This window comes from Barbus barbus (genome assembly GCF_936440315.1).
Source record: "Barbus barbus genome assembly, chromosome: 4".
In the NCBI taxonomy this organism is placed as follows: Eukaryota; Metazoa; Chordata; class Actinopteri; order Cypriniformes; family Cyprinidae; genus Barbus; species Barbus barbus.
In genome coordinates, this window is record NC_136732.1 from 9,796,657 (window position 1) to 9,820,618 (window position 23,962).

Consider the following 23,962-nt stretch of genomic DNA (forward strand, 5'->3'; position numbering starts at 1 on the left):
TTTTAGAAGCAAATATCTCAATGCATATTTTCAGTATTAACTGTCATATGATCTGTCACAAATAATTTAAATATGCTGAAGTGGTGTTCAGTTATTATCAGTTATTACTGGTGCTTAATCATTAATAATCTTTCTTATTATTAACAGTGCTGAAAACAGTTTCCCCCGACCCTGCTGGATAATTTGTGCAAAATGAATATAAACATGGTTTCTAAATAAAATAGAATAAAACAGTTGTCAACATTGATAATACTAGGAAAAGTTTATTGAGCAGTAAATCAGCATATGAGTATGATTTCTGAAGGATCATGTGACACTGAAGACTGGAGCAACAATGCTGTAAATTCAGCTTTACATCACAGGAATAAATTACAGGTGCATCTCAATAAATTAGAATGTCGTGGAAAAGTTAATTTATTTCAGTAATTCAACTCAAATTGTGAAACTCAAATTGTATTAAATAAATTAAATGCACAGAGACTGAAGTAGTTTAAGTCTTTGGTTCTTTTAATTCTGATGATTTAGGCTCACATTTAACAAAAACCCACCAATCCACCAATCTTAACAAATTAGAATACTTCAAAAGACCAATAAAAAAAAAACATTTTTAGTGAATTGTTGGCCTTCTGGAAATTATGTTAATTTACTCTATATGTACTCAATACTTGGTAGGGGCTCCTTTTGCTTTAATTACTGCCTAAATTCGGCGTGGCATGGAGTTGATCAGTTTGTGGCACTGCTGAGGTGGTATGGAAGCCCAGGTTGCTTTGATAGCGGCCTTCAGGTCATCTGCATTGTTGGGTCTGGTGTCTCTCATCTTCCTTTTGACAATACCCCATAGATTCTCTATGGGGTTCAGGTCAGGCAAGTTTGCTGGCCAATCAAGCACAGTAACACCATGGTCACTGAACCAGCTTTTGGTACTTTTGGCAGTGTGGGCAGGTGCCAAGTCCTGCTGGAAAATGAAATCAGCATCTCCATAAAACTTGTCAGCAGAAGGAAGCATGAAGTGGATGGCTGCATTGACTGTGGACTTCAGAAAACACAGTGGACCAACACCAGCAGATGACATGGCAGCCCAAATCACCACAGACTGTGGAAACTTCACACTGGACTTCAAGCAACATGGATTCTGTGCCTCTCCACTCTTCCTCCAGACTCTGGGACCTTGATTTCCAAATGAAATGCAAAATTTACTTTCATCTGAAAAGAGGACATTGGATCACTGAGCAACAGTCCAGTTCTTTTTCTCCACAGCCCAGGTAAGACGCTTCTGACGTTGTCTCTGGTTCAGAAGTGGCTTGGTATCCCTTTTCCTGAAGACGTCTGAGCGTGGTGACTCTTGATGCACTGACTCCATCTTCAGTCCACTCCTTGTGAAGCTCTCCCAAGTGTTTGAATCAGCTTTGCTTGACAGTATTCTCAAGCTTGCGGTCATCCCTGTTGCTTGTGCACCTTTTCCTACCCAAATTCTTCCTTCCAGTCAACTTTGCATTTAATATGCTTTGATACAGCACTCTGTGAACAGCCACACCTTTCAGTAATGACCCTCTGTGAATTACCCTCTTTGTGGAGGGCGTCAATGCTCGTCTTCTGGATCATTGCCAAGTCAGCAGTCTTCTCCATTATTGTGGTTTCAAAGAACAAGAGATACCCGGAATTTATACTGTAGGGATGGTCATTAACCCTATAACATGTACAATCACACTGGTGTGATCAGTCCTGGCTGGTCTGTGGAGCGTACGATCACACCGGTGTGATTAGAAAGTTCAGTGAGTCATGTCATCAACTGCTGAATTCAAATCTGCTTTCGCACGTTGGCTGCCGCGTAGCCAGATGGCACGCACTGAGCGCTTGTCATATTATCACAAATATTCAGTGTTTTCAACCATATAATGCTTATTTTAGGTTTCAGACATTTAAATACACATAAGTACTAGCAAAACCATACATTTATAGTTTGTAAAATACACGCTGATGTCTATGGAAGCAGCAATAATGATCCTTACAAATATAATCTGACATGTTTTATTGATATCATATACAGATTTTGTAGATAACTTTAAAGTTTACTCTGCTCTTCTCCCAGTTTAACCGGAGACTTACTTTAACGTTTTTCGGGAGGAGAGGATGAATTTACATGTTGTTAATCCCACAGCTCGGATTAAGCGTGAACAAACATCACCCGGCATAGATCAACTAACTCGGTCATTATAAAAGTATTTAAACTACTAAATACATTTACTTGCACATATTTCATAATATTGTGAGTATGTTTGTGAATATTAATAATCAAAAAAGGAAAAAACAAATTAAAAGCAATCCATGTGTCATACAGCGCTATTGTGGTTGCGGTGTGTCACATAACATACAGCTCTCCTGTAGCTCAAATAGTAGAGCATGGCACTAGCAACGCCAAGGTCATGGGTTCGATCCCCAGGGAAAGCAAGAGCTGATAAAATGTAAAAACTGTAACTTGAATGCAATGTAAGTCGCTTTGGATAAAAGCATCTGCTAAATGCATAAATGTATAAATGTACATGACAAGCATGACGCGTCGCTATGGAAACAATAAGGCTATACATTCTAAAATAACGGTCGCCTGAAAAAACTCACGCTGGGGGCTCAGCTAGAATATTTCAAGCTCACGTGTGAAAGGCTTAATTGAAACTCAAATGTAAATATTCTAATATTTTGAGATACTGATTTTTGACTTTCATCAGCTGTAAGCTCTAATCATCAAAATTAAAACAAAAAACTTTAAATGTTTTACTTTACATGCAATGAATGTAAAATATATGAAAGTTTCACTTTTTGAACTAACTTACAAGAAAAAATGAACTTTTTCACGACATTCTAATTTATTGAGATGCACCTGTATTTGGTCACACTTTATTTTAAGGTTTTTCCTATTAACAGTCCATTAACTATGACTTTTGCCTCAATAAACTCCTATTTTGCTATTAATAGTTAGCAAGTTAGATGTTAAGTTTAGGTATTGGGTAGGATTAGGGATGTAGAATATGGTCATGCAGAATATGTGCTTTATTAGTACTAATAAAGAGCCAATATATTAATAATATGCATGCTAATAAGCAACTAGTTAATAGTGAGAATCGGTCCCTATACTAAAGCATTACCATACAGTATATTCAAATTGTAAACATTTCTAATAACATTTAATAAATATTACATATTATAGTGCAGTATTTTTGATGAAGAAAAAATGCATAGTAACACGTTAAGAGACTAATTTTCATTATTAAATGGTTTCTTATAAGCATGCTTATTACTAGCATATTGGCTGTTTATTAGTACTGATAAAGCACATATTAATGCCTTATTCTTTATGGCCATATCTGTCACGTGTCGGTTTCCGTTTAATTCCTGTTTTCCTGTTGGTTTTTCCTGTCCTAGTTTAGTTAATCATCGTTTATTCCATTCACCTGTTTTGTATTGATCATCTTGTTTGCTCTTTTGTTCTTGTTCCTTTATAAGTCCTCAGTTCTCCCTTTGTCTTTGCCTGAGTTTAATGTTTATTAAAGGTTTAAAGTGTGTTGATGCTACTTCGTTCTCCTGACCCTTTATTTTATTTTACTACTGTCACGAGTCCGGGCCCTGCGCTTCTCCTTGTCGCCACCAGAGGTCACCATCTCCCTTCCACCCGGACTCATCTCATGTAATCACGTACACCTGCCACATCACATACACCTGCCACACTCATTACACCCGCAGCTGTTCCCCATTACCACGGACTCGTGACAACTACAACCACTAGCATCCTGTTCAAACGGAATAGCAGAAGTAAGAATTCTGTTTGTCTTACATTAATAGTTTAAATAAACATCCCACACAGCTTGAACATATGCTCGCTAAAAACCTGCTGGAATTCCACCAAACTCTGTTGGCAAACTTTAGAGATAACAAACCGAGGCGCTCGCTGTACAAATAGTGGCAAGAGATGAGTGGCATTATAGCGATCGAGTCCAATTAAGTTGCATTAAATAATAAAGAACGAATGTGCTGTCCTGAAAAAAATGGAACTGAGCCCAGACCTTTTCATGTCTAATTTTAAACAGCGCACTTTAATGATTTTGGCTCACTAAGAGACTAAAATGGGAGTTTTTGGTGAGTTATTTAATCTTGTGTGATATGCTCAAAGAGTCTAGTTTGACCCTAATTAAACCTATTAGTAAAGTTATTAATCTTTCAATTTCCCAGGGAAAATTCCCAAGTGTTTGGAAGTTGGCGATTGTTGTTCCAATATTCAAAAGTGGAGACCTCCTCTCTATTGATAATTATAGGCCAATTAGTATTTTACCCACCGTTTCTAAAATTATGGAGAGACTAGTTGCAGAACAGATTAGCAGTTACTTGAGTAGTAGTTCATTTTCAATGCATCCAATGCAGTTTGGTTTTAGAGCTAAATACTCAACGGAAACCGCAAATTGTTTTTTTATAGAAAATATTAAAACTCTCTTAGATAAAGGTGGTGTAGTTGGAGCAGTGTTCCTTGATTTAAAGAAAGCCTTTGACACCGTTAATCATAGAATCCTGATGTCTAAGTTAGCTTGTTTTAATTTCTCATCACATACACTTAACTGGATAGAGTCATGTGTATCAGATAGATTTCAGTGTGTTAGAGAACACAATCACCTATCCAATGATTTAGGTACATCAACTGGTGTTCCTCAAGGATCTATCTTGGGTCCAATGCTTTTTGCTATGTATATAAATTATTTTCATCTTTCATGTCCTGGCATTAATATACAAATGTATGCAGACGATACAGTGATTTATATACATGGTAATAGTCTGACACGAGTTGCAAATTAACTTACGAATTCTATGGTTAATGTGTCGGCATGGCTAAAAGAGAATTGCTTGCAATTAAATGTGTCCAAAACAGTATGTATGTTTTTCTCTAAGTCTAACAGTATTATTAAAGAGCCGGATGTTTATGTGTCAGGGGTGAGGCTGCAGGTAGTGCCTCAATATAAATATCTGGGAATACTGATTGATTCTAAACTTACATTTAAAGGTCACGCAAAAAACGTTTGTAAGCAGGTTAGGTTTAATCTCTATAATTTTAAACTTATTAGAGATAACATGTCATTAGAAGCAGCTAAGATGTATACTGTATGTATTCTATGGTTATTTCTCACATGACTCACTGTTTAACCACCTGGTATCAGGCAAGTTCTTATAAAAAACTTACACTTAAAGTCTTTGATAAGAAATTGGTACATTCTCACCATTGTCCAATACTGGAAAAATATAATTTGTTAAGTTGGGAAAACATGATTAAGTATCCAAATGTATACTTGATGTGTAAAATAATTTGAAATACTGTTTGAAATATCTTTGATCAATCTCTTCTGAAACATAAGAGGAGAGTAATATGAAACCTTTATTTGCTCTGTAAAAAAACAACCAAAAAATATATTAGTCTCCAATTGTCTCTACTTAACGCGATTGCTAATTCCTATCTGATTATATCTAAATCCTACAATATCATTTGCAACAAGGAAATGCTCAGTCCTTGCCACCCAAACATAAATGAGAGATTCACCTCTGGCAGGGATGTTAGTCTTCTTTAGAATCTGCTCCATTCGTATAGCCATGTCAGACACATTCTGGGCAATGGCCTGGATTCGCTCCACCAGACCCACCGGCTGGAATCTGGAAAAGTGAACAATAGTAAGAGAGAGAAATGATGTGCGGCAACAGGACTATTAAAGAAATAGTTCACCCCAAATGAGGCTGGGCTACTTTGATGATACTCTTCTGTTTTTAGTAGACAATCAGCTCAGACATTTCACCTAACATCTCATTTTGTGTTCCACAGAAGAAAATAATAGTTTAGAACAACATTAGGGTGAGAAAAAGATGACTTTAAATATGCAATATGGAAATGGAGCAAACCTTACAGTACCTCTGACTAATGAATATGAGAGATTATTAATGGATGATTGTGTGTGTAATTTAAATTAAAATGCACCTACACATACTACAGCCTTGAGAAGAAATAAAAGTCTGAAGCACCTCTACTGAAGCATGTCTTTCTATTTATTGTTGAACTGAATTACAACATCCTTGAATGGTACGATTACCCATCGGACATGCTAATTGTTTGAAATTTGCTTGGACCATGAAATAGCAATGCTTCTGCACTGACACATTCACGTAGATAGATAATGAAAATGACATGCGGCATATTTAGGCTTGGCCCTGAGAGAAAAACATGTTACAGCAATTAAGTCGGTAGCAACTTAATTCCCTTGATGTTGACAGCATAAAAAATGATCTAAAAGATTAAAAAGCTGGGTTAAAATGAAAGGAAACATATTTGCATCATTTAATTGTCCCAGGGGTTGATTTTTATTAAAACGAACAGATTGCACTGTTTTGTTACTTAAAGGTAAAATTAAAAGAGTTTGGAAAGCTTTAATCATGTGTTCAATATTTTCAAATGCTTTTTATGTGTCATTATGTATTGATTATAAGATTAATATTAGGTTGTTAAAGTAAAAATAATCCACAAAAAAGGTGAAACTATTATAAAACATTTCAATATTTAAATGTAGGGTTTGAAATCATAAGGTTCCACCCTCCCTGCAAATCACTCTCCAAAGCCACGCCTCTTCTAAAACATGAACATGAATGAACTCCGGCAGAGCAGAGGCTAACAGAGACATGAGAGAAATGAGGTTGGAGGAGGGTTAAATGCAATGGATTGGATGAACATTTTATGGTCCTATGCCTCCCACAGATTATATAAATACAAATATAAATATATATAGACCACTTAACCTATTGATTGCTTTCGGGATGTGACTTTTTTTTTTTTTTTTTTTTTTTGACCAAATCACCTAACTTGGCTTTAAGTATAAATTTTGTATGCTAATATTTATACAAAGTTAGGAATGTCCTACAATTAGTGATGGTATACACAGTAATGCTACAGAAGGATCACCTATCCCGGAGTATGAACGCTTGAGTTTCTAGGTCGGATCTTTAACCATTGTGCTTCACTGCACCATAATGCTGAAAGACAAGGCTGAAATGAGTCTTAACAGAATTGCAGGTACTGGTTGAGTACTCCAGTACTCAAGTATTTAGAAGTGACAGCAGTTGAACAACTGTTATACAGCAATAATCGCACAATTATGTGCAATACAGCATGCTGAAATTTTTTTTTCAGTATTTTAGCACAATAAATAATCAATAATCAAAAATGTTCAAGTTCAGATGTTCAGAACTCAAGTATAGATAGATGGATGGATGGATGGATGGATGGATGGATGGATGGATGGATGGATGGACGGACGGACAGATGGGTGGATGGATGGATGGAAGGATGGATGATGGATGGACAAACAGACAGGGAGGTGGGTGGTTGGTGGATGGATGGATGGATGGATGGACAAACAGACAGGGAGGTGGGTGGTTGGTGGATGGATGGATGGATGGACAGATGGACGGACAGACGGACAGACGGACAGACAGGGAGGTGGTTGGGTGGATGGATGGATGGACGGACGGACGGACAGACGGACAAACAGACAGACAATTAGATAGTGTTTCAATGGAAGCAAGAACATCTGACTGTATATAGTCAGCCCAGTATTTCCTGTGCTCTGAAACAACTCTTTTGGACCAGCCATGTTCTTACGAGATGAAGATGCTGCAGCTTGGTTATTTAGTCTCTCTGAGGCTGTTCATCTTTAAACTGACTGGTCATTTGAAAGGACATCAGCCAAGCAGCATCTATCTTCACAGCTTAAAAGGGCTGTTAAAATGTGAGACACGCTACCAAGAGTTCCCCAACATGTTATTTGCCGTTCACTTGATGCTGTACGTTGGGGAGGATCTGTGTGCTCTCAAACTTCCCAACGACAGTTCAGTGCAGGTCTCTGCGGAAGCACAGGAGCATGGTGTTAAAGAGATACTATGGCACTGCCTTCTCAGCTATCACTGTGTGCAAAACAATGGCACTCAGCTCTCTCAAGTGATCAAACAGCTTATGTTGCTGAGAGATAAACTTCAACATGACGACTGGGCCCACTGTGGAATAGGACTGATGATTCTGGGAGAGGCTGCCAAATCTAACATGCTGTGCCTTCAGAGCCTTATGAACATTCACATGACCCAAAGACAAGAAAGTTCTCAGGAAATGACATCGCAGAAAGCATCCTGGCTGTGGCAGTTGGAGCACATTTACTGCTCAATTTTGATCGACATTTGCCAAAACAGCTACTGTGCTGACATTAAGAAAACAGCCCTTAGTGGACAGTCAAACTCTACTCAGCGCAGACGTTCTGGAGGACTTGTAACCTTGCTAAAACAATGATGATAAAAGGCTTCTGGAGAACCACAGAGAGAGGATGAGAAGTTCACACACAGTTGAAGTGTGCGTATGTGCACAGAACGAGTCCAGTTCAGCTCACTACTCATTCTGAAGACCACCGGCACAGAATAAAACCCACCAAACCTAGCAATGAGGCAGTTTCCACAGCCAGGGCTGGAAGAGGACGCCCTGAACCGATCACACCCCACTCCATTACGAAAGACCATCACAAGACACCAAGCACATCTATTGTTGATTTTGATTGCTTCCATTTTCCTCATTTGTAAGTCGCTTTGGATAAAAGCGTCTGCTAAATAACTAAATGTAAATGTAATGTAAATCTAAATGTATATACAAATAGGCTACCTGAGTTCACATGCTTATGCATTTGCTTATTTAATTAATTACATTTATTTATAGATTATAAATTACTATTTATAGTTTACTTCATTTTACTTTTTCATTGCACTATAAATTTTGTTATTTTAAAAGTGCAAAATCCTAAAACTGTGTTTATTTGCAAGTAAAATAAAAAAGACTATCACTGTTGTCTCTGTAAACACTACTTTTCAAGCTTTGTACAGGTCTAGTTATTTTTGACTATATTTTTCTCTTGAATCTTAAACTATTTCAATAAAATCTCAATAGGTTTTATTTTCAGGTATCTCGAGAGACAGGAAAATGTCTTTCAGCAAGCTTAAGGAACGCATTTTCATCTTTGTTTCACACCAAGAGCTTGATTTCTTTATAATACAGCTCACATGAACCACCTGCAACCTCGTGCCCTGCAGCTACATCAGCAACACGCTCAAGCTAACAGCCCCCCTCTGTCACTCCCAGTAAATGTCACCTACGCACGGCACATAGCTGAACGCTCAGAAAAACACGTCATCTGAACCCTGAACTTTCTAACTTCACACCCAAAGACAATAAAGTGTTCAGGCAGAGCTGTCACATGCATGTTTGACTTCCACAATCTCTGCACTTCTGAGATTTCTTTTTTTAGATACTGTCAAATCTTTTTACCTCCTGTGGTCTTTCATCCACACCAATCAAATCAGCTTTAGAAAGAACGTCAGTGGTGATTTTTCAGTCCAACAGACACATTTCAAAAACACAAGTTCTAAGGCTTTGCTGATACTACACCCAATTCAATCTGTACTGTATTTCAAACCAGATCATTACAACTGACTTTCACATTTCATTTGTTCAGACGGTGTAGTCAATATCTGTTAAATCTACATCAGTTGCTGTTATAATTACTTCGGTAACAATATGATGCCCAGAAACTTTCTTCTGCAACAACACAGTGTACAGTGCTCTGAGGCATTGTTGTATTTTACACCTTCATAAACATGTCCACTCTTTACTATTTAGCAAATGGCACATAGTTCACTATATGGTGAAAGAATGAACAAAACTGAGATCTGGCCTGACTGTAGACTGCACATTATACTACATCCACATAAAAACTACTCAGTATCTGATCTTATATCATTCAGATTGAAACAGATTTCCAAAAAGCTGTTTTTAATTGGATTTTAACCATATTGTAGTTCTTAATAACTACTTTCATCTGGTTTCATGCTGTTCAGCCTACAAAACTTGAATTTGAGGCAGATACGGCTACTCCCTTATATCAACTCCCTAACATTTTACGCTCAACTCAACTTTATTTTACAGTAACCCGAGTCCCAACAAACATAACTGAAAGGCAATGTGTGTATGTTTGCAATGCTAATATACTTGTCCTGACCAAACCAAAACTGTAGCATAAACTCCTTTAATGGAAAATTACTAGTCAATTTCCGTTTAGAAATCATGTGTGAAGAGGACCTTGTGAAAAATAGATTAGTTAAGGAAATTTTCCAGGATGAGAAGTTGTTACATTACCAGTAAATTTCTGTTACAATGAATGAAACATTAGATTACTGGTATATGAGCATGCACAGGGTCTGTAATAACACACTTCTTGCTACAAAGACTCAACAAGTTAACACAAATATTTATTTGCGAATACACCACAAATCATATTGCACTTTTTACTATTACTATAGGCTTCTTACCCTAAAATACCTATTTTTCACAATATAATTTAATGTATTTCGCTAAAGTACTTGTATAGTTTGTCTTAGATTGTGTGTATGTATAGTCAACTATTTCTAGTATATATGTGATTACCGCTTCAGTAAGTTAGCTTTGTACAAGTTCAAAATTGTTTCTTACTTCTATGTTTAATTATTTAACACCGTGGTCCTGTGAGACATGAAATTCCATTCCACTCTGTGTGTACATATGTTGTGGAATGACAATAAAACTCAACTTGACTTGACTAATGTAAGAAGTCTGCTTTGGGCCAATTATATGGTTTTGAGAGGGATGACATGATTACACCACACGGTTTACAGTAAAAATTTAAATAGTTGATTTTTTTTTTTTATAAACATGCTAGACAGACCTCTTTGTAGCAGGCTGTCATTCTGCTTTACCCTTTCTTATTTGCCATTCATCAGTGGTAGGGCTGTAGTCGAGTCCACCATTGTCGAGTCCAAGACAAGTCCAAGACAAGGACTATCGAGTCCGAGTCAAGACCGAGTCCAAAGAGGTTCGAGTCCAAGTCAAGTCCAAGAGGTTCGAGTCCAAGTCAAGTCCAAGTCGAAATGAGACAGTCAAAACAGTGAAAGAAAATAAAAGCATCTTCTTGTTACGGATTCCTCCAGGCAGGCAGAGAAGACAAGGTCAGACAGTAATCCAAAATAACGGGTTTAATAACATAAAAGTAAGAACTCGTAACATTAACAATAACCGACATGGACAGAACAGAATGGGGACTTTAAATAGGAAGTAACTAAGGCAAAACACAGGTGGCGGGGATTAACTAATAATGACGTGATGAGGTAACTGATTAAACAAGCTGGGAGCTAAAACCAAATAAGGAAACTCAGGAACAGACAGAAAAAACAGAAAAATCCAGACATATAACATTGCTCCCCCCTCCCGGATGGCGTGTCCCGCGCTGCAACAGTACTACCGGGGGTGGGGCGCCCTGGAGGCCAGAACAGGACCGGGGCAAAGGAGGTCTCCAGGGTGGATAAGGGGTTCAGGTGGCCATGGCAGGACTGAGGGCTTGGACGGCCATGACAGGGACCACGGAGGCATGGACGGAGGGAGGAGCCAAGACGGAGGCTGGAGAGAGCTGGAGTAGGCGGAGCCGGACAGAACCCAGAACCCGGGCAGTCCTCATGGTGGCCCCCGGTGGAGCCGACGGAGGGAGGAGCCATGGTGGCAGAGAGGCTGACGACTCCAGGGAGCCGACCGATGGTGGTGGAGCAGGTGGAGGTGGAGCCCGAGGCGGCGACAAAGAGCCGAAGAGCCAGGGTGATGCCGAAGATCGGGAGGTCCAAGGCGGAGCAGATGGCTTCGGTGACCCCGGAGCAGGCGGAGATCCGGATGGCCGCGGCGGAGCGACAGAGGACTGAGGTGTAGCAGAAGGGAAGGAGGAGCCCAACGGAGCCGGAGGGACAAAGGGATGGGGCGCAGCCAAAGGAGTATAGTCCCGAGGTGCAGGTAGGGGGATGACTGACCAATGCGGAGCCGGAGGGACGAGGGAGCCCGGTGGAGCTGGTGGGCAGACGGGATCCGGTGGAGACGAGGGAGCTGGAAGCCATGGTGGAGCCGCTGGGTCGCAGGACTGAGGCGGAGTCTGGGTCTCGGAGGCTGATGGCGGAGTCGAGGGAACCACCAGACTCAACGCCACAGGAGCTGGAGATGGGCAGACCAGCGGCGAGCCCACGCCACAGATGGTGAGCTGAGGGTGAGCAGATGGGCTGACAATGTCCAGCGGAAGGGGTGTAGCAGAAGGGGACAGATCAATGAGAGGCGGTGGGAGAGGGAGGTTGGGTGGGATTTCTTGCCAAATTGTGATAGCCGATGATGAGCATACTTGAATAGCTGTAACCCTGTCTATGAGATCTTCCGACTCACCCTCAGCGGAGGTGGGATGGACGGGGCTTTCCTCAGCCCCCTCAATCTCCACGGTAACCTCCACCGTCGCTTGCACTGTCGGCTCATGCACCTGGTCAGACTTCCGAGGCACACGCTCAGGGGCGATCGTCCACTCTGTCGCTCCCGATGGCTCGACGACCGCGGCAGGGTCTGGCTCTCTGTCTGCGGTGGGCTCTGGCAGCTCCATGCCACGAATGGGTCTTCTCCGGAAGGGCTCTGGGTTGTCGGCACCCACATGTGATGACCCTGGGCTGGAATCCGCTTCCCCCAGGATGGATGCTGATCCGGCGATCCACAGTGCGCTGTTGATGTAGTCCTTCAGCATCCAGCACGGGGCATGAAGAAGCGGATCTCGTCGTCCAGCCCGCACCAAAATCCCTCCATTAGGATGAGGTCATCACATGTGGCGAGATGGCAATGATCCGTGAACTCGGCCACATAATCCTCCAGTTCTCGTCCGTCTTGAAGTAAAAATATAGTCGTTGTAAGTTATAGATAAGCAATTGAGCTGAATTGCGCTATTGAAAGTAAAAGTAAAATGCGCACAGGCATTTATATGCTATATAAAAGCGAAGGAAAGTCAGGTGGAAGAGAGGGAAAACTCCAACAAACTTTGTAAAACCAAACTGTATTATGTAACTCGCCGACATTGTGTCTGTGGCCAAAATAAAAATTAATTATGCCTCTGTGCAGCGTGCACACTCAGAGCCAGGCATATGATGCAGCCGTGCATTTACCAGCCGACCAATGGCAATGCCCGTTCTAGATGGATTGTAAATTAAACCAATTACATTACCCATTTTCCAAACAAGCGAGCCAGATTAATGGTCTTGTTTTGAAAGAGAAAAAAAAATATATAGCTGGACTCGGTCGAGACCAACTAGAACATTTGACGAGTCCAATGACCAAGTCCGAGACAAGTCCGAGTCCAAATACCAACGAGTCCAAGACAAGTCCGAGACGACAGAAAAACGTTTCGAGTCCAGACTCAAGACCGGACTCGAGTACTACAGCCCTAATCAGTGGCTCTGCACTGAATATTATTGTGCAGTGTTTCTCTCTCTCTCTCTCTTTTTTTTTTTTTTTTTTTAAATGCATTCTGTGAGATCATTCCAAATGTTGTCAAGTCGGACAGATAGTCAAACTAAAGTGCTTCTCCTCATCCATGCAGATGTAGAAAACGGTGAAGCGTTTAAAGGTCATTTCTGTTGATTGACATCAAGGAGTTTATTAGTATTTTGGTACTGATTTGTGAACGGTATTTTAGCGGTAAAAGATGTAAAGCATTTGCGTATTAACCAGAAGTGTCAGTCTAGTGATTTTACGGTAATTTACCAGGTAATTATAATTATTTTTGCAGTTCCATCAGTGACACCAGTGGTGCAGGGAATGACATACTTCAGCTTTAAACTATCACTTCCATTGATTACATTTCAGCGAAACAGAAGAAATAGAAAGTTGACATCATACTTTGATGCACATCAAAGATTGTAGAGCTGGGGTGTGTGGGTGTTTTTATCCTCTAAGATTTGTTGATGTCTGGAGAAATCACAAAGTAAAACCATGGCACCAGAGCCCATTTGAACTTCTGATGTGACAATCTGTTTCCATGGAGACAGCTGAAAACTCTGGGAAGTTACTTAACTAAGTCATCGGCAAGAAGTTGACTGTGTCTGAAACGTTCAGACAGCTGCTGCCTTCAAGACCTATTGGGAACTTCCCACTTGCAAACTCTGAACTTGTCACTGCGGTGTGATGTGTGTTCAAGTGCTGTGGCTGGAATAAAATGGATGTGTTGAGAATTTTTGTGAGGGTCAAGTGTAATCTCTATATTTTCTCAGTTTTTGTTTTTCTCTGTATTATTTTCCATTCTCATGCAGCTACAGAAAATGATGACAGATGTGTTTTGGTCATGCTGGCCAGTTGCTTCATTATCTAGCCACTATGCTAATGTTTCCTGGCGAGACTTATCGCTATTCCTCATCACATTCACCAAAATATGCAAACTAGTTTTCACAATGCGATAGAGCTCTTGGAAAACGTACCCGTAAAAATCAAATCAAATCAATGTAGTGTATCAAGTAAAGTTCTTAAAATTAAAACACTGTTTATTAGCAGCTGCAAAACCTCATTTGGTTACATTTTAGTTTCACAGACTTAATTAATTTGTCCTCAAGCTGTGATGAACTGCATTTTCAGTTGAACCATGCACTAACAGCACAAAGATAAACATGAAGATAACTGGCAATTAAAATGTTGTGGCGCCGTTCGTGTGTATTCATCTTGTAAATACGATTATCCCTACGTGACTCGAAGGCAGCAAGTGACACCTGATTTGAAGAATGTCACTGCTGCACTGTAATCATGAGTGTGAAGCTGCACCTGTGGAGAGCAGAGCTCAACTCCTCCAGTCTGTGGGACTCGCTGCTGTTGCTCATTTTTGATAAGGTGTCGATCCTCTTCATGATTATCTCCAACATATCGCTGATCTTTCTCAGGACCCCACGAGACTCCAAACCTCCCAATACTGTCACATAAAACAATGAGGACATGTCAGTTCAGACAGATAAAACAAGCAACTTGTTATGCTTACAGACCTTGTTGAAAAGATCAAGGTGAATTTCAGAAAGGGATAGTTAACTAAAAAAAATTAATATCATGTACTCATTTTAAACCTGTCATTCTAAAGCAATATCACATTCTTTCATGGAACACAAGAGGATATATTTTGGAGAATGTATAGAAAAAATGCAACATTGTAACACTGTCACATAAGATATGTATTTACCACTTTATGGCCCGGTTTCACAGACAGGGTTTAGACTAAACCAGGATTAAGCCATAGATCAATTAGGATATTTAAGTAATTTTTATAAACATGCCTTAGAAAAAAACATTACTGGTGTTCATTTTAAGACAAAACAAAGGCACTGATATGTTTTAAGATCAATCAGTGCAAGTTTCTTTCATTTGAAACAGCTCAGATTTACATTTTAGTCTGGGACTAGGATTAAGCCTCGTCTGTGAAACCAGGGGTATATTTAATAATGATTTTACGTATATAGGACTTGGTTTTTTTTCTAATGTCTTTTTGTGTATGACTAATATAAAAAAAAATAATAATAATAAAAAAAAATAATAATTTACCTGCCACGTGAAAACAGAACAAAAGTCAATGCACCAAAGCTCCAAAAATGCAAACATTTATTGACATACAATATTTAGCCCTTTCACACAGTAATACCAGTAAATTGCCATAAAATTACCGGAACGACTTTACCGGTAAATTCAAAAATGCGCTGTTCACACAGGCAACGACATTCCGTCTTTTTTCCGGAAAAGCACCATTCACACATCCATTCCAAAATACTGGTAAATTCCGTGACATCATTAACCTCCAATGACTGCGCTTGTATTTGTAAACATGGAGGGGTATACGATCAGTCTTTTTGTTGATGGTTTCATTTTTGTTTCAAATTTTGCATTCATGCAGCTGCTTTTGTCCCAGAGACATCTTAATAGATGACTACAAACCAGTGGTTAATTTGAAAATTTCGAGGTCCCGGAACAAAGCGGGGTGATGGATACGGCATGTGATTAGAGGAGGGAGAGGTAACGGGGCATTCAGCCGATCACATTGGTGGCCAGTTTAAGTGATTGACAGCGTGCATCACTTGCTTTTATTACATTTTGAAAACAGCAATTTCCAGGCCTGGGGGGGAAAAAAATACAAAAAAAAAATGAAATTTTATTTCACAAATCTCTGTAATAGAGTTATAATTAATCATGTCCAGAATTTCGTGGGGGATTGTGTGTATATTTCATAGTTTTACTCATTCCCGCAGTTTTTTCGGAAATTCCAGCAAACATTTATTCAAGATAGCAAGTAGGTTATATGAGTAAATAAATCCACACAAACTAGCAGATTAAATCAGTCATTTGAAAACAGTGTGAGTGATTCAGCTGGAACGCGTCTTCTCTCTTTCACTCTATCAAAGCGGCTTCACATCAGCGCATCTCGTCTGCAAGGAGCTGCTGCACACCAATCCAAGACTTTCGCTCGCATTTCGGGACAGTTGACAAAATTGTAACTTGCTTAATCGGGTCATTGTTGCATAGTCACAAATGTATAATTTGCACATCTTTTAAAGATTTTTAACATCTTCTATTTTAAAAATAGGTACTCGTGCTCTCCAGAGGCTGTTTCAAGGCTGAGCGCTCACAGTCACATCCAAAGCTGCCTATAGCGCGTATCATATTGAGTTATTTCACGTAGTTTGTTGTTGAACTTAAGTGGCCAAACACACACAAAATTACGCAAAAATGGCCGTCCTGGCGAGTATCCAGGTTTTTCTTAAGTAAATGTGAACAGTTGAAAAAAAAAACAGTTATGTTTACACAAATGCAGCGGTCTGTGCGACGGACATGGGCGGATACATGGGAAAGTGTGGAGTGAATGCGTCATCTGTGTCAGTGTGTTATGATTGGCTGGGAGTAGAGTCTTACGTCAGCGCGTTCTGAACTCGTACGTGCTCATACCGGTAATTTTCCTTCTGCGTTCACACACAGCAGAATTCCGGCAATTTACTGGTAATGTTACAACTTCTCATACCGGTAAATTGCCAGAACGAATTTGCCGGTATTTTTGAAAAGGTCCTGTTCACACATGATCTCTTTACGGCAATTTACCGGTAATTTTCCGGAAAAGTCTATATGTGTGAAAGGGCTTATTGACATACAGTATCTTACAGAAGTGAGTACACCCCTTACATTTTTGTAAATATTTTATTATAACTTTTTCTACAGTGACAACACTGAAGAAATTACACTTTGCTACAATGTAAAGTAGTGAGTGTACAGCTTGTATAACAGTGTAAATTTGCTGTCCCCACAAAATAACTCAACACACAGCCATTAATGTCTAAACCGCTGGCCACAAAAGTGAGTACACCCCTAAGTTAAAATGTCCAAACTGGGCCCAAAGTGTCAATATTTTGTGTGGCCACCATTATTTTTCAGCACTGCCTTAACCCTCTTGGGCATGGAGTTCACTAGAGCTTCACAGGTTGCCACTGGAGTCCTTTTCCACTCCTCCATGACGACATCACGGAGCTGGTGGATGTTAGAGACCTTGCGCTCCACCACCTTCCGTTTGAGGATGCCCCACAGATGCTCAATAGGGTTTAAGTCTGGAGACATCCTTGGCCAGTCCATCACCTTTAACCTCAGCTTCTTTAGCAAGGCAGTGGCCATCTTGGAGTTGTGTTTGGGGTCGTTATCATGTTGGAATACTGCCCTGCGGCCCAGTCTCTGCTTCAGTATGTTACAGTACATGTTGGCATTCATGGTTCCCTCAATGAACTGTAGCTCCCAAGTGCCGGCAGCACTCATGCTGCCCCAGACCATTACACTCCCACCACCATGTCTTTGTACTCACACTGTCTTTGTACTCCTCACCTGATTGCCACCACACACACTTGATACCATCTGAACCAAATAAGTTTATCTAGATCTCATCAGACCATAGGACCTGGTTCCAGTCATCCATGTACTTAGTCTGCTTGTCTTCAGCAAACTGTTTGCGGGCTTTCTTGTGCATAATCTTTAGAAGAGGCTTCCTTCTGGGATGACAGCCATGCAGACCAATTTGATGCAGTGTGCGGTGTATGGTCTGAGCACTGACAGGCTAACCCCCCACCCCTTCAACCTCTGCAGCAATGCTGGCAGCACTCATACGTCTATTTCCCAAACACAACCTCTGGATATGACGCTGAGCACGTGCACTCAACTTCTTTGGTCGACCATGGCGAGGCCTGTTCTGAGTGGAACCTGTCCTGTTAAACTGTTGTATGGTCTTGGCCACCATGCTGCAGCTCAGTTTCAGCGTCTTGGCAATCTTCTTATAGCCTACGCCATCTTTATATATTAACAATTCTTTTTTTCAGATCCTCAGAGAGTTCTTTGCCATTAGGTGCCATGTTAAACTTCCAGTGACGAGTATGAGAGAGTGAGAGCGATAACACCAAATTTAATACACCTGCCCCCCATTCACACCTGAGACCTTGTAACACTAACGAGTCACATGACACCGGGGAGAGAAAATGGCTAATTTGGACATTTTCACTTAGAGGTGTACTAACTTTTGTAACCAGCGGTTTAGACATTAATGGCTGTGTGTTGAGTTATTTTGAGGGGGCAGCAAATTTACACTGTTATACAAGCTGTACACTCACTACTTTACATTGTAGCAAAGTGTCATTTCTTCAGTGTTGAAACATGAAAAGTTATAATAAAATATTTACAAAAATGTGAGGGGTGTACTCACTTCTGTGAGATACTGTAAATGTCTTCTGAAGAAAAGCCTGTGTGCTTGAAGCGTGTGCTTGCGTCCTAGTCCGGTAATACATTTTTGCTTTTTTGTGCAGCTTTGGTTATGGTTGCCAACCGATCATTATAGTACAGAAGTGTCCCATCAGAGAAGTTTATTCCGTATTCACCATCAGACCATCAGACCATATGAATAACAAATTAAAAATTGACAATTTATTGTTTTATTTGTTAGTGTAGCTGTTCAAGGAAGGCTTTTGCAGAATCCTCTGCCTAATGGGCTAATGGGAATTCCCTTCACAGTCCACGTTTTGATTTCAACAAATCAGTTTGGGAGAGTGCAAACAATATGATTATTGATCATGAGTCAGCTACACAAGAAACAATGCAATCTATTTTAGGGAAGACGTATTTTACTATTGTAAGCTAATGTTACTAGACAGAGAAAAAGAAATACACATTTTTAAAATGGGAAATTCTAGCGTATTCTTAATCTTGGACCTCATTGAATCACAGATTCAAGCACCAAAATCAGCACATTCTAACTCTCTAAGTTCTCTCTAATTAAAAAAAATGTATTTCCAACTATTCATAGGTTACATGGTAACAATAACATTTTAGCTCAAAATTTTAAGTGACATTTTTTCAAAAAATGCTTTATTGACTGATGTTTAATATATGTTCAGTTGTTATTCTTTCAAATGTTATGATACCATATCTATGTATGTATGTAAATTACTACACCACTTGTGCAGTCACAATTCTATAGTAGTCTTTGACTCAGGTCGATGGTTCGCGTGTGACATTTTTTGTATGATATTAAACTTATTTTTAGAATAACTGTACATAAATAGGTCCCTTATTCTGTCAATTATTTTCCTATAAAGAATCGCAATTCTGTCAGGACCACTATCGTCAAAATAATTTATGATTAACATACATTTTAGGTTTGGGGAATGGTTCTGTTCTGGGCAAACACTCCCTGCCCATCCACGCAGCCTAGCATGGATAGGAGCAGGGAGAGCAGAATAGAAGATACCATTAATGTTCTATGTGATTATTTTAACAACATGATTCAGTGGTCTGACTCAATGATATATTGACTGCCAAGTCCTGACTGGACGAGAGGAGGAGCTGGGGATGGAGGTGGGTGATTAGTTCCTGAGTGAAGCAATAGCTGATGAATAATGACTGAAGGGACCTTATGAAGGGAATTGTGATTGGTGTCGTGATCCTATAGGTAAACGTGGATCAGTTGGGTGTCAGCTGATGCAAGCTTGACTAACATGGCCTGCCAGAACTACCACTATGCTCCATTTGGGATTAATAAGGGATTATTTTCCTTTTCTGAAGTTGGAAACCCTAGCTTTGGTGTACCGTACCAACCCAAGTTGAGCATGCATTCGTTTTTACTGAGCAATCACATGACAGGAAACTAGGAGATGCACCAGTGTAAAAAGAGCAGCATGGGAATCAAAATGGCTGTCACCAAACACAATGATAGCTGTGGGGGATCACTGATACTCTGGACTGTGCATTTCCCCATTTGTGGGTTTACCTTCCAGAGACTGGCTTGAAGGATTTTGGATTATAAATTTTTTGTGGATTGTATATACACTGGTGGACAGATTTAGACTTTCAGCACACTGGGACTCTTAAAGACTGTTTGAGATATGGTGCAAATAGAGTCTATGCTTTAGATAGCCTATTTTATGTTGTTTATATTTCGTGTGTATTAAAATCTGACAACTCATAATTAAAATCTGTCCGCATTATGACTCTTGTATCTCAACCGAAAGGCAATACTTCCCATATACTGTATACTAATATAAATAATTGGACATATAAGAACGGTTATTCTGTTTAAGAGTTCATTTAAGAGCTGCTGAAAATGTTCATCAGTGGTAGGAAGTATTCATAAAGCTAATTTCTTAAACATTTCTTATTATCAATAATGAAACCAGTTGTGTTGCTTAAAATATTTGTGGAAACATTTTTTCAGGGTTCTTTTAAAAAGAGTTTATTGGAAATAATATGCATGTATAAGTTGTACAGTATAATGTAAGTTATTGTCACTCGATCAATTTATACATCCTTGCACAAACTTGCACAACGTTGCTTTTTCAGTAAGCTTCAATGACACCTTAAATATTAACCTAAACTACTGCCTTTTTCTGTTTCAGTCTGGCCTAATGGATAGAGAGTTGGACTTGCCCTTTCTGGGCAGTCGTGGCCTAATGGATAGAGAGTTGGACTTGTGACCTGAAGGTCGTGGGTTTGAGTCTCAGGTCTGGCAGGGATTGTAGGTGCAGGAGTGAATAACCAACACTCTCTCCACCCTCAATACCACGACTGAGCTGAGACCCTTGAGCAAGGCACCGAACCCCCAACTGCTCCCCGGGCGCCGCAGAATTTGCTGCCCACTGCTCTGGGTGTATGTTCACTACTGTGTGTGTGCACTTGGATGGGTTAAATGCAGCGCACAAAAAAATCTGGGTATGGGTCACCATACTTGCCACACACCACTTCCCTTTCCCTTTTGTCATTTTTAAAGCTCAGCAGACCCATTCCCACTTTACACTTCATTGTATGGTGAAGATCAATGTGCTATGAATTTGTAAACATCTTTTTTTCTCTACAAAATGAAAGAAAGGTTTGTGGCACAAGGGTAAATGATGAAAGAACAGTTGACACTACAGCTATACGGGTCCCCATGCAAATAGACCAGCACCAGTCCAGCATGGAAATTTATGTTGGCCTGAACCAGTCTTTTCAACTGAGGAAAAACACAATACAGAGATAAATATACTCTAGGGACGCACTCTCTTCTGAGAAAGGCTCAAAAACAAAGTCATGGCAAAACAAAGAGCCTAAATGGAGAGTGAACTCAAATTTGCTGGCATATTAGTTGTATTTACTCATAATAAAAACAAAAACCTGAGGGGTTTTATTCAACAACATTTCAAAAGCATCTCATTAGCACAGCCTCTCTCTCTCTCCAGAGCATCAGCGGTGAGGCAGCCTCCTTCAAGTCTCATAACAGAAGAAAGGACACAAACAGCACAATACAGGAAGGGGACCATTTAAGCTGACAGTCAAGTTTAATTTCAGAGCTTTCCGAACTCCTGCCGTCTGTTTCCCAGGAAGCTGGTGCAAGTGAGTGGATGCCTCTCACCTGGCCAATTAAACAGAACACATCTACAACTGCGAGGTCAGTAGATCTTCAGAACACTCCGCTCTGACATTCTCTGTTCCCACTCACAGTTGAGATCATCCTGAAGTGAATGCATCTTACTAATAATGAAGGCTACAAGAACATTATAGCCGAGTTATTTCAAAACTTTCTTTTACCCATACGGAGGCATCTCCTCCTACATTATTATGGGGTCAACACTTCTCAGAGTTGGATTTGTGCACTTTCATCGTAAGTAGCATAATTCTGTGATTGTTTACTCTCCCTCATGTTGTTTCAAACCTGCATGCATTTCTGTTTTGTGTGGAAAATAAATGAACATATTTAAAAGAATGTTGGGGTCCAAACAACACTGAGACCAATTGACTTTCATTGTATGGATACTAGGTCACCTACAGCAATTGGTAATTAGGAAGCCTGAATAATTAGTCATCTTATATGTTTATTTGATAGTGAATGGGTGTTAAGACACATCCAAATGTAGGTCACTTGTAAGAAACGAACAGCGTTTATGAGAACAAAATGATTGGAGAAATGCAGCAAATGTCACCAGTAGATGGGAGTTATGAAAATTTTAATAACAAGAAATAAAAAAAAATATTGGATGAATTGTTCACAGTACAATCAATAATATGCAATTAGAATAAAGATTGAATTTAATTTCATGCCAACTTTAGGTTTATAATAAAACTGCATTAAAAAACAAACTGGTGGATGACTTGTTAACTATTGTGACTTATCCTTAGTTAATGCACAGAAATCTCTTCACAAGGTCTGGCTTGAAAGCAATTATGATTTCATATCAAACTTGAATATGTGTGACAAAACAATGATAGGTAATATCTGGTAATCTACAGCAGTTGAGCTATGTCCAGCAAGAGTTTAAAAGCATTCTGGTCCAGATACTTTGGTCTGCAAATTAAATGACCACTGAGTGCTTTTGATATCACTGGAGTGCTCTCATATATCAGGCCGCATAGCGATTTCATCCAAATCAATTGGAAGATGTGTAAAAATGATTAATATGTGTAAAAATGGTTGGATTTGGCCTACAGCAGGGATCCTCAAATCTGGACCACGAGATCCACTTTCCTGCAGAGTTTAGCTCACCCGAGCATGCCAATCAATGTCTTCAGGATCATTAATAAATCACAGATAGGTGAGTTTGATCAGGGTTGGAGCGCATTGGACCTCCGGGGCAAGATTTGAGGAACCCTGGCCTACAGGGTATATATATATACAAATGGGAAATTTACTGACACTGTCAGTTCTAGCAGACAAGTATTCTGCAGGGTTTAAAACTAGAATTGTGATGCTCTTTTTTTTCTCAAAGCACTAAACTTAAATCTTGTTTATTATTTAAGCAAGCAGTGATGATGAGTACATTTTGTGTAAGTCATAAGTCAGACATCATAAATTATGTTTTGAAACCTCAGAGTCCCTTTTCGCTTACTGTTTACATTTTAATGTAAGCGTTAGCAGCATAAATACTGATTACTTTGACCTCGCATTACACCACTTAATAATATAGCTTCACAAAGTTCTCTTTAAAAGGACGTGGGCAATCCCTTGAAAAGCTGAAAAAAGACGGCATACTGCTGGACTTTGCTCGTTTAATTATGTTTTGCTAGTCCATAACCAGGCTAGCTTGACAAACAGAAATCCACCATCGTGGTGGCAAATTAAGAACAGCAAATCACAATAGTTTGGATTTATTATTATTTTTTTTTTTGCTCCAGAAGGAATATTAACTGAAAATGCCTGCTTAGATGCATACTTCAAAACAGTACACCATCTGGGATTCTTTGGCATACTATTTTGAGCGTAGGTCTACCATTATTTGGGATGCAAATTTTAATCATGCATTCAATTCAGGACAGATTGTATGCAAATTAGGATGCAGTCAGTGATTTTTGAATAGTTATATAACGCCGTTTTTATGTCCCCAGAGAGAGAAAAAAAAAAAAAAAAAGGTTGGTAAACAACTACCATTCATATGCCAACATGCAATTTTACACTTTCAAAATCCGGTAGTTTCCGATAGACTTATTCACTGAGGGTTATATCAAACTTACTTTGAGAGGTTA

At 39.6% G+C, this 23,962-nt stretch overlaps 1 protein-coding gene across 1 annotated transcript in view; it reads right to left on the reverse strand.

Moving 5' to 3' along the window:
* LOC306868857 (alpha-1,6-mannosylglycoprotein 6-beta-N-acetylglucosaminyltransferase B-like) overlaps positions 1 to 23,962 on the reverse strand; it is a gene marked incomplete at both ends in the record, with an annotated part of 148,533 nt that overhangs the window by 68,159 nt on the left and 56,412 nt on the right. The window contains 2 exons of the mRNA XM_079415273.1: positions 5,573 to 5,682; positions 14,738 to 14,882. Coding sequence (XP_079271399.1) covers positions 5,573 to 5,682; positions 14,738 to 14,882 — 255 coding nt within the window. The remainder of the gene's footprint in view (positions 1 to 5,572; positions 5,683 to 14,737; positions 14,883 to 23,962) is intronic.